General features: G+C 42.8%; 1 protein-coding gene across 1 annotated transcript in view; it reads right to left on the reverse strand.

The window, feature by feature from the left end:
• Positions 1-12,229, reverse strand: part of LOC147427663 (dynein-1-alpha heavy chain, flagellar inner arm I1 complex-like) — a 316,587-nt gene that overhangs the window by 272,286 nt on the left and 32,072 nt on the right. Inside the window, exons 15-16 of the mRNA XM_086496532.1 lie at positions 352-537; positions 22-207 (exon numbers count right to left, since the gene is read on the reverse strand). Coding sequence (XP_086352658.1) covers positions 22-207; positions 352-537 — 372 coding nt within the window. The remainder of the gene's footprint in view (positions 1-21; positions 208-351; positions 538-12,229) is intronic.

The following is a 12,229-nucleotide window of genomic DNA, read 5'->3' on the forward strand; positions in this document are numbered from 1 at the left end:
TTGTGCTTTTCCAATCATTACCTGGTTCACCAGAGACTTGAACTCATTGATGGCCTTTGTACAGAAACTCACAAAATCCGGAATCCCTAAAGAGTTCCAATTGAGATAAGAAAATCCAGGTTCAAGAACCTGCTGGAGTATTGTCATATGATATGCAAGTAATTTTGACTCCACAGAGGTCAAAATTCCTGTGGTTTGGTGGTATTTCTGCAGGTAGAGTTCCATTCACAGAAAGGTTATTATGGTGTATATTTAGTACTCATAAGAACAGCCAATGATACCACATATAGCAACGAGCCCTTGGTCTTGAAATTACATTCCAGTTCTGAAGCTATGCTATATTCTACCTACATGGAGCATTGACTGGATGTTCTCAATGTACAACATGAACTTCTCTTCTTGCAAAGTAACATTCAAAGCTGTTTCGGGAAGTTGAAATCCCATGGCATCCAAATACTTAGTTTCTCGAATGATTGAATATAGATTTGCATGAAAATTGACAGTAATCTTTCCCTCCAAATCCTTGGAGAAAATTGGCTGTCAAAGTGAAACCCATTTCTTGTTTAGAACGATGAAGCGCATCACCATGCAGAAACATGAATGAATTTTAAAACTCAGTCAATAGCAGAATAAACAGATATAAACTTGCCAAATAGTCAATGCCCTCAAAATTAGACCAATGATGTATTTCAACTATTACAGCAGTAAAAGTTGTGGCCAATAAACCTACATGACCATTAATAATCTCAAGCAAGTGAAAGATGGGCATCATTCCAAAATGCTAGTTTCCTCCTTTTGAGGTCATGACAGGTACAAACAACTAGTAGGCAAAGGTCTAACCCACGTAAAACTAACATAGCAAGTGGTGCCCCCACTTGAAGCCCCACTAATTATTACTGGAGGAAAGGCATACCCCATTTTGTAAATAAACTGACAGAATTGTCCACATAGACCTTGGGCATATTATTGGAGAGAGCTGTCCAAGTCAGCTCGAATCCCTCGAGGCTGGTCATATGGTCACATAAAAACAAAAGGAGCTAGAAAACACATACGTTCAAAAGGTAAGAATAGTTTGAACTAACAATTTCAGGAACCTCGAAGAAAGCTGCGGCTTTTTGGCACTCTAGTGGCTTCAGCTATGCTCTACAGGGTTCAGATTTGGTGTAAGGTCTCTGTCCCCAATCAAAACAGCACCATTGTACCATGAAATGAACATAATGGAAAAAGTTACTATTTTTAGCAGTTTTCCAAATTCTGTCAGTGCCATGATGTTCAGAATGTTTTAAAGCTTCGAAATGTGAATTAAAATAATTTTTGTAAAAAATTTTCAAAAATAGAAAGTTTTTGGTCGCCCGACCCGTCTAGTTTTGACCGTCTCGAAAAACTGCACCCGTACTCCGAATTTGAAAAAAATGCAATTTCGGACCCCGGGAGGCTGCTAAATATGGCAGATACTCGGTCCAGTACGCCTTAGTTAGAGCTCAGTATAGCAATTTACGGCATCAAAATCCGACTCGTATGACCCGTTTTAGCTTAAAACCAATTTTTCATAAAATTGTCCGGGGAGGCACCGGGGACCCGGGGCTGTGTGGGAACAGGTTCCAGGCCACTCCAGACCAACTTTAGCAGCTAGGGGGTGCCCTCTTGCCTTGTGGGAGTCTTTGGGAAGTTTCCAAGCTTGCAACTAAGTGTGAGAACCAGTTAACTAAACCAACTGGACACTTGGTGGGTAGGCAGACTTGCCATGCAAGGACTAAGTGCTCACTCAGATGCTTATAGCAGCACAAATCGATTTTCAGCCTGTAAGAGCCTATTTAAAGGCCTACACACACACACACACACACACATATGCTCACATACATACAGTGCACACACACACACCTACACACACTGGGAAGGTGCTGCCGATACACACCTTTTGAAGGAGAAGCAAGAAGGGAGGTGCTGTCGAATTCTCGCCTCAAGGAGCTCAATTAAATCAGAGAATCGAGAGGATTATCAGCCCTTAATCACGATAACCACGGTTTAATTAATACTTTCTGCAAATCCTTTTTCATTACCATCTAAATTCCTCGTCTATTATGCTTATTCCTAGTCATAATTCTTTATAATTACTCTCTAATTTCTCTTTAACCATATTCTTTTATGTAATCATCACGCCATAGCTGAATTATCAGCCATTCATTATCCTTAAATTAGTGATTAGTGCATGACTAACAGAATTTTCTCTCTTTAGGTAGCATAGTGATTAATCGATAAGTCGGTAACTGTGTAGATTGATGAAAATCACTTTTTTTATTAACAATGTAGCTAAATTAGATCCATTCTCTTATGCATTAAGATGTAATTAAGGAATAGTTAATCCGTCGTTAAGTCTCTAAGAGTTGACTTTTCTTACACCTATGCATAAGGTGAATCTGCACCATCTATTTGTTAGGAAAGAGATTAATCATACGTAATTCATCTCTCTGGTAATTCCATTAGTGAAATCCTATTATTCTTAATCATGTAAGCCGAGTAATTATCTTTAGATCCGGTTCCCATAGGATTATGTGTCATCCATAATGATTGCTATATGGAAAAATCTAGACCTCTCATATAGGAGGGATTATTTAATGTTGCTAATTTATCAATTGGTTTGTTATGACGCTTGCGGACCTCAGCTCTTTTCTCCAAGTTAATTATTTAAAGTAGTGAGTTTAAAATGGCCCCGGTTAAGAGGACTCGCTTTGGTGGAGCCCACGACCACGAGGCAGGAACGAGCAAGGTGAACGGAAAGGGAAAAGCTCCCATGGACGAACAAATACCGGCCATCTCACGGGCCATCGATGAAGAAATGGAAGAGGTAGGTCAGAATTTCATTCAAGTTGTTTAATTTAACATTGCACACGTTTAGCTAGGAATGAACATATCCCCAAACATGTTGGAGAAATCCGACGGAAACCTCGGCATTGAATTCATTGTACATTAAGTTCTAGAGTAGGAAGGAAATGTTTGATGGGTATGTTGTTTGCAAGAGGAAAGAATGTCTGCTAGGGAAAATTTTAGCTCGACATGTTCATTTTATTTCCAATGTTGAATCAGTCCTGACCCCACTACTGATCACAGGGGGCAGAGTTCCTCGTTAAGGGCTCTTGAATCCACGACTTGCTTTTTATGCGGTGGATACCCACGACTTGCTTTCTATGCGGTGGGAACCCACGTCTTGCATTCTATGCGGTGGGAGTGTCCATGACGTGCTTTCTATGCGGTGGACATACCTAATTGTATGGGCAGCTAGGCGACAACGGGAGGAGTGAACTCTCGCTGAAGGGGGGATGTTGTACCTCCAGAACATTGGAATTTTAATGAATAAGTTTGAGTAGAATTTTTACTAGAATACTGTCTTGGTGTTGTTTGCAATATTGGTTGAAGGGTTGTCTTAACGAACAATGTGATTCGGAATTAAAACAAGGAATGTTTATGTTGAACAACCTTTGTGGTAGTAATTAGGTCACACAAGGAAGTGTGAGTATGGGGGTGGAAAGTGGGGGCTTGGCTCAGGTTGCCAATGCTTACGAGATGGGTGGTCCCGATTGGTCGGGAACTCTCTCTCCCCATAGTGCTTACTTCGATATTAGTAATACTCATTGCCCCTAGAGCGGTGAAATCTCGAGAGTACGTGCCTCTGAAACATGGGAAAAAAGGCGCTCGGGGTTTCTCTCCTCTTGGAAGGTGGGTCTTAGGATCGCTAGATAGTTTAAGTACGCTTCCCCTGCGAGGTGGAGCTAGATCTCCCTGCTAGTAGGCTTGAACTCAACTCACCTTGTGATGAGAGATCGTCCGCTAGTCGAACTCTGAACCATTTTGTTTGCTTCCGCAATAGATCTAGTGGCCACCAGGTCCACCATCAAATCCGTTGGTTGATACGGCGGGGTGGGGACCTCACACCTGGTATCAGAGCTAAGCCTAGGTTAGGCTCGGAAATAAAGTCGTACTGTTTGAATATTTAAATAAGAAACTGAAAGTATATAGGTAGTTGATCCGAATTCCTTGCATTGGTGTTGCAGAAAGACCCCGTGCTCGAATATCAGAAGTTCCAAGTGTTTGAGCTTATTTATGAGCAAGCTCGAAGATCCCCAGTTTACCAGTTTAGGCGAGATGTCATGGAGATACTGATGAAGGCTCATACGCCACACTCCACTCGCATTGATAAAGGATGGGAACTTGATTGGACATTTCCAGGAGGGGTTTACTACATCAACGCTCGGAAGCTAGGATGCCTGGCTACCAATTTGAAGAAGATACGTTGGGGAGAAGAGTTGAGGGTGGTGGAGATATTCTACTTGGTGCCTACACGATTGGACCTGACTGTCTCAGGCGACACCAATCAAACCCTCAACGACTGGCTCTTGGAGAAGGTCACCAATGTGATCCCGCAAACAGAGTCAAAACCTTTGGAGTACCAAAAGAGGAATTCCGGCTTGATATCTTAGTTTATTATCCACTCAAGAATGAGTACAGGAACTATTTCACGAACGAAGTAGTGCATCATGTGAATACCATCTCCTAGGCGTATGTCATACGCAATCCATGAAGCCATGTAATAAGCTGATCATCAGTTATCCTAAACCTTGAGGGGTTTCGATTGTAATAAATTTTCATCAATAAAGTGCTTTTTGTCTCTGAATCTTTGCCTCTTCATAAAGTGGAATTTTGAAATTTTATTAAGTCTCGTGTCTATTTTTAAATCCAAGTAATGGTATCAAGAATTTCGTATAACCCATGTAGGCACCACCTGTTGCTCTGTACTCGGCAGCGCAAGAGAAGAAGCTCCTCCTTAAGCAAGCCCAACCTCCGATATTTAAGGGCGAAGGGGCAAATGTGGAGAGAGATGCGGAAGTGTGGATGGAAGCCATGGACAACTATTTTGAGGCTGCGGAGACCCAACCCGTAAATCAGACCATGCTTGCGATGTTCCGCTTGACTGGCGATGCCAAGGTATGGTGGAAGCAACATTGCAGGGATATGGACATTAAGGGATCTTCCCAGTCTTGGGAAGACATCAAAGCTGCGATAATGGGGCGTTATTTACCATCTGCCTATAGAACCTTGAGGATGAATGAATTCTTTTCACTTCGGCAGCTGAATTCATTTGTCGAAGAATATTATGCAAAGTTTGTCACTCTCCGGAGATATGCTCCTAAGATGACCTTGGAGCAACAGGTGGCGAGATTCTGCCAAGGACAAATCGATCCTTTGAATACTCGGTTGGAAGCTCTCAGGCCGACAACACTACAGGATGCCTTGTTGAGGGCAAAACCTCTAGCTCTTGAAGTACAAAAGGTTAATCACAACAGGAGGAATCATTGGGCAAAGAGGGCAAGGACAACTGCTTGAAATAATAGACCAGCCAACCAAGCATATGGCAAGCGCCCTATTGTGGCTACCACCACAACCATGGAGTTCCCTGATGTTCGATGCTATGGTTGCGGCGAGCATGGACATTACAGATCCAATTGCCCCAGAAACATTCAGGCAACCAACGCCAAGGCCATACCCTTGAATACCCATGGGCATGGCCAAGCTAACGGAAGAGGAGGACGAGGAAGGATGAACAAAGGGTGAGGGCGTGGAGCTACCGCCAGAGTAAATGCCGCAGTGGTACAACCAACTGTGGGTGACGAAGCAGTGGAGAGAGCGACCCTGCATGCTGCAATTAACGGCCCCAATGGTTGCGAGCAATACGCGGTCATCCATACGCTAGGATCTCTCAAAGGTAAACAAGTTAACTTCCTTATAGATTGTAGTAGTACTCTTTCATTTCTTTCGCCCAGATGCATGAGGAAGCTTAAGCTAGATAAGTACCCAACAAGCAAGCTAGTTGTAGAGTTAGCAAACGGCAAGGAAGTAGTATCTTAACATTCTGCAGGAAAAATCGATTTTGATTTAGGAGGACACCCAACTTCTGCCCAATTTCGAACCCTACCCTTAGGATTCTTTGATGGGATACTAGGGATGGACTGGCTAAAGCAAAATAGGACCCACATACATTGTGCACAAGGAAACTTTACCTTTACAGATAACTTGGGTAATGAAGCCTTAATCCGGGGGGAAAATGGGAGACCTAGGGCTACTCTAGTTAAGGCCAGCAGACCTTTAAGGGACTAAGGAAGGGTCAGCAAATTTATGCAGTAAAACTCGCCAAGGTGGACCAAGCAGATACCTCACTTCGACCAAACTGGTTGAGAGAGTATGATGATGTATTCCCTGAAGACCTTATGAATCTTCCGCCACATAGAGAGGTAGATCATGAGATTGAGACTATCCCTGGATGTGAACCTATCTCAAAAAGACCTTATAAAATGTCACTTCCAGAGGCCATCGAACTCAAGGAACAACTTAGACAACTCATTGAGCAAGGATTCATTCGACCCAGTACTTCTCCTTGGGGTGCTCCACTTCTTTTTCAGAAGAAGAAGGATGGAACCTTAAGGCTATGCATAGATTATCGTGGAATGAACCAGGTAACTGTCAAGAACAAGTATCCAATTCCAAGGATTGACGAACTCTTGGACAGACTCCACGGCGCCAAAATGTTTACTAAGATTGATCTAAGGTCAGGATATTATCAAATCAGAATCAAGGAATCAGATATTCCAAAGACAGCTTTCAATACTAGGTAGGGGCACTACGAATTCACAGTAATGTCTTTTGGTCTAACAAATGCCCCTGCAAGCTTCAATCGACTTATGCAGGATATTTTCAGACCTTATCTGGATGACTTTGTCTTGGTTTTCTTTGATGACATTCTGATCTATTCTAAGAACGAAGCAGATCACAAAGATCATGTTCGCAAGGTACTTGATCTCCTTCGAGAACATCAGCTTTACGCTAAAGAGAGCAAGTGCACTTTTTGCTCACCAAAGGTCAACTATCTTGGATTTGTCATATCGGCTGAAGGGATTTCAGTGGACCCAGATAAAGTCAAGGGCATCGTTGATTGGCCTCAACCATCCACTATCACCAAAGTAAGAGGATTTCTCGGAATAACGGGATGGTACAGGATTTTTGTCAAGGACTATGCACGTATTGCTGCACCTTTGACGGAACTCCTGAAGAAAGGAATGAGGATCGAATGGAAGACCGAGCACGAGTCTAGCTTTGCTAAACTAAAAGAGTTCTTGGTCTCAACCCATCTCGTACGCATTGGCAACCTGAGCCAAGCCCCCACTTTCCACCCCCATGCTCATACTTCCTTGTGTGACCTAATTACTACCACAAAGGTTGTTCAACATAAACATTCCTTGTTTTAATTCCAAATCACATTGTTCGTTAAGACAGTCCTTCAACCAGTATTGCAAACAACACCAACACAGTATTCTAGTAAAAATTCTACTCAAACTTATTCATTAAAATTCCAATGTTCTGGAGGTACAACATCCCCCCTCCAGCGAGAGTTCACTCCTCCCGTTGTCGCCTAGCTGCCCATACAACTAGGTATGTCCACCGCATAGAAAGCACGTCATGGACACTCCCACCGCATAAAAAGCAAGACGTGGGTTTCCACCACATAGAAAGCAAGTTGTGGGTATCCACCGCATAAAAAGCAAGTCGTGGATTCAAGAGCCCTTAACGAGGAACTCTGCCCCCTGTGATCAGTAGGGGGGTCAGGACTGATTCAACATTGGAAATAAAATGAACATGTCGAGCTAAATTTTCCCTAGCAGACATTCTTTCCTCTTGCAAACAGCATACCCATCAAACATTTCCTTCCTACTTTAGAACTTAATGTACAATGAATTCAATGCCGAGGTTTCCGTCGGATTCCTCCAACATGTTTGGGGATATGTTCATTCCTAGCTAAACGTGTGCAATGTTAAATTAAACAACTTGAATGAAATTCTGACCTACCTCTTTCATTTCTTCGTCGATGGCCCGTGAGATGGCCGGTATTTGTTCGTCCATGGGAGCTTTTCCCTTTCCGTTCACCTTGCTCGTTCCTGCCTCGTGGTCGTGGACTCCACCAAAGCGAGTCCTCTTAACCAGGGCCATTTTAAACTCACTACTTTAAATAATTAACTTGGAGAAAAGAGCTAAGGTCCGCAAGCCTCATAACAAACCAATTGATAGATTAGCAACATTAAATAATCCCTCCTATATGAGAGGTCTAGATTTTTCCATATAGCAATTATTATGGATGACACATAATCCTATGGGAACCGGATCTAAAGATAATTACTCGGCTTACATGATTAAGAATAATAGGATTTCACTAATGGAATTACCAGAGAGGTGAATTATGTATGATTAATCTCTCTCCTAGCAAATAGATGGTGCAGATTCACCTTATGCATAGATGTAAGAAAAGTCAACTCTTAGAGACTTAATGACGGATTAATTATTCCTTAATTACATCTTAATGCATAAGAGAATGGATCTAATTTAGCTACATTGTTAATAAAAAAAGTGATTTTCATCAATCTACACAGTTACCGACTTATCGATTAATCACTATGCTATCTAGAGAGACAAAATTCTGTTAATCATTCACTAATCACTAATTTAAGGATGATGAATGGCTGATAATTCAGCTATGGCGTTGTGAGCGGGATGAAAACACACACAGCGCCTCTATAACGACCCGACACACACTCTTGGGAAGATACACACACACACTATGGGGCACCACTCGGCTTAGACAACACACCTGGTCGAGACAAGGAACACACCTCTGGAGTGAGAGGAGAGAGACTATCCACTTGCCCACTACACACAAACACACACATACGCACACACACCCAAAAATTCAGCTCAAAAGAGGAGAATTTCTGATTTTTAGATACAAATGAGCTTGGGCCAACACCAATGGGGCAAACAGCTCACACAATATGGGTAAAAGATACCAGATACAATCACAAACTGGAGCAGAAACTTCGCTCATAGGAGAAACTTACACAGAAAAACAGCAGGAAAAGAGTGAGGAATTTGGCAAAATGGACAGCGCCATCGCGTCCGGAACGGCCCAAAACCCCAGTCTACAATGTCAAAGTGCTCAAATCCGACCTCGGATGAGCAGTTTACGGCCAAAATAAGCTCCAAAATGAGCAAAAACACACCTGCGGCTGTTCCTCCTCTCTTCTCCACGTTTTTTTCTGGTCTTCTCTCTGTTTTTTCAGTTCCCACACTTAGCTTTTTTAGTTGGGCACCCTTGGCCTTTTAGATGACCTCAAACGGACCCCGAACAGGCCAAAAACTGACCTCGCAGTGCATAGTTGTCACCTTTTTGCATCATTCGCACACCTGGCACTCAGCTTTTTTCCAATAATGCATCTCGCCACCACGTGAAGTGGCCCCAAAAAGTGGTCCTAATGATGACCTTTCTGCATAACTCTCACAAGAAAACACCCACGTTGTGTCCGTCCTTATCCGCGTGCAAATGTTGACCTCGTTCGCCCTCCTGACGCCACTAGATGCCATCTGACGCACCTGCTGACCTCACGTCGTCGGCCCGCGGATAGCTTCCTCGAGAAGTTTTACACGCTATAAACTCCTCATTATTGTAGAAAAAACATACTGGTACTGGTGATAGTGAAAATCGATGCACTATGTACACACTGTCCTACCTGTACACATGTGGGCCCCACATAACAACCTAGCTAAGGAAAATGGGCAATTCTTTATTTGATGCACCATGCATATGTATGTACATATGCGCAATCCCTTGCTCCAAAAAACTCCTGACATAATTTGCCCATCCCCTAGCCTGCTAGATCATTCATGATCAGCAGCAGCAAAGAGAGATATGAGACTCGCCGCATCACAGGTCTCCTCATCCTTCACAAACATCACTCGCTCTTCAGAAAACTCATCTTGCTCCACCATCATCAACCTGGCATGATACAACTTAAAACGCAATCCATTTACCCTTGACGTATGTAAAATCCCATCCAGGTTAGCCAACTGATATGTACCATTCGGGAAACATTCCACTACCTTGAAAGGGCCTTCCTACTTAATTTGAAACTTCTTTTGGAAGGTGTTGTCCAGTTTGCTGTTGTAGCGCAAAACCAAGTCATGTTTCTTGATACCGTTACTTTTAACCTTTTCATTTATCTTTGCCAAAGCCTTATCCTGCATCTGCCCATAATGCTCCAATGCGCTCATCCTATCCAACTGGACCTCTTGTAACTGCAAGAGCCTCTCTTTGAATGCATCACTAGGCGACCCAAGCAACTTCTCTAACATCTTGACCGCAGGCAACTCTACCTCCACAAGCAATAGTGCTTCCTTTCCATACACCAAATGAAATGGAGTAAACCCTGTACCTGTCTTCACTGAAGTACGGTAAGCCCATAATGCACTAGGCAATTCCAAATCCCAATTCTTTCCTTGGTGCTCTGTCACTTTAGAAAGAATTTGTACCAACTCATCATTGAACCTTTCATTTAAGCCATTACACTGCGGGTAATAAGGAGTGGTATGCTGGTGCCTAATCTTCATCTTTGTGCATAAGAAGTCTAGCAGTTTAGCTCTAAATCCTGGCCCCTTATCTGAAAGTAGCTCTAATGGCACCCCAAACTTGCAACATATTTCATCATACACAAATTTTGCCACATCCTTTGCAATGATCTGTTTTACTGCTATAGCCTCTGCCCATCTAGAAAGATAGTCCACTGCCGTCAAAATATAGCTTTTGCCCCTGCTTGTGATAGGTAACGGGCCTATTGCATCAATCCCCCACTTTTCAAACACATCAAACGCCATAATGGTTTTTCGTAGCTCTGGCTTCAACACTCTCTTCCCAAACGCTTGACACCTATTGCAAGACCTACACCAATGGTGAACATCCTTGTGCAAACTAGGCCATACATACCCCTCTTGCAAAATCTTATGCAAGGTGATCTTTAGAGCAAAATGGCCACCACATGCGCCTTCATGATTCTCTTCCAACACTCTGTAAAGCTCCTCCCGCCAAGGTACACGTCTCAACACGAGATCAGCCCCTTTCATGTATAAAACATCACCAATCAATTTGTACTTGTATGCTCTACGCACAAAGTCATACTTCTTAGACTTCTGAATCTCCTTTGGAATGATTCCTGTTAGCAAAAACTCCTCTTCTTGAGCCAAACTTTCCCTGCCATGATAAAGAGGTAAAGTGGTCCTCAACACAAATAGCTCCCCAATCATGCCTTGAGCTGCTTCATGTGCCTCTCCATTTAGAGCACGTTCAATGTGTCTGATGCTCCATGATTCAAACTTTTTTAACAGGCCTTTAATTCTAAAGCACATTTCCTTCAATGAGGTGTTCTTGCTCTTCCACACACCCAGCACTTGCTTCACCACTAACAAGGCATCACCTTTTATGCTCAACCTTCGAACCCCATGCTTCAAACAAATGTGTAATCCGGCTTCCAATGTAGCATATTCAGCCTCATTGTTACTATGCGCATCCAATTTGAACCCTCTCTTGCATACTAGCTTCCCCTCTGGATCATAAAGTGCTATACCCCCTGAAGCTGCATCATGGCTCTTTCTGTATGAACCATCAAAGAACAACACATGTGCATTGCTGATATGTGGCACTTCTTCAACTACCTTTCTCACCACCTCTTCCTTAACAATAAGGGGATTCTCCTTGTAGGTCAACAAATCAGCTAGGGTAGCCCTTGTACTATCTTCCACTAGAAAAGAGAACTCAAACTCTTGCAGCTCAATTACCCATTTCTTCACCACATTTGACATGTTAGTACCATTAATTAACTGTGGCAAAAAGGCATAACTCGTCAAGAAAACAAAAGGCCGTGGTAGCAAGTAATGACGAAATCGTCGACAAGCAAATATTACACTGGCCATCACTAGCTCTACTTTCGATAACTTTCTCTCCGCTACCAACTTCACTCGGCTTGCACAATACACTGGCGTCATATAATGGCTGCCCTTCCCCTTTTGCAATAGCATAGCTCCAATGGCATCATCCCCTACTGATGGATTTACATAAAAAACTTTCTCCCAATTAGGAGCCTGCATGGCTGACAAACCCCCTAACACCTCTTTCACCTCTTGAAACACTTCTTCACACTTGTCATCCCATTGCAATGGATCATGCTTTGCCACTTGTTGTAATGGATAAAGAATGTGAGACGACAATGGAATAAACCTTGCCATGTACTTCACTTTGTGTATAAAGGTTGCCAATTGCTTCGTACTCGTAGGTGATGGAAGAAGAATAATAGACTTAACCTTG

The sequence above is a fragment of the Adiantum capillus-veneris genome, chromosome 23 (assembly GCF_014529385.1).
Source record: "Adiantum capillus-veneris isolate H3 chromosome 23, ASM1452938v2, whole genome shotgun sequence".
Lineage (NCBI taxonomy): Eukaryota > Viridiplantae > Streptophyta > Polypodiopsida > Polypodiales > Pteridaceae > Adiantum > Adiantum capillus-veneris.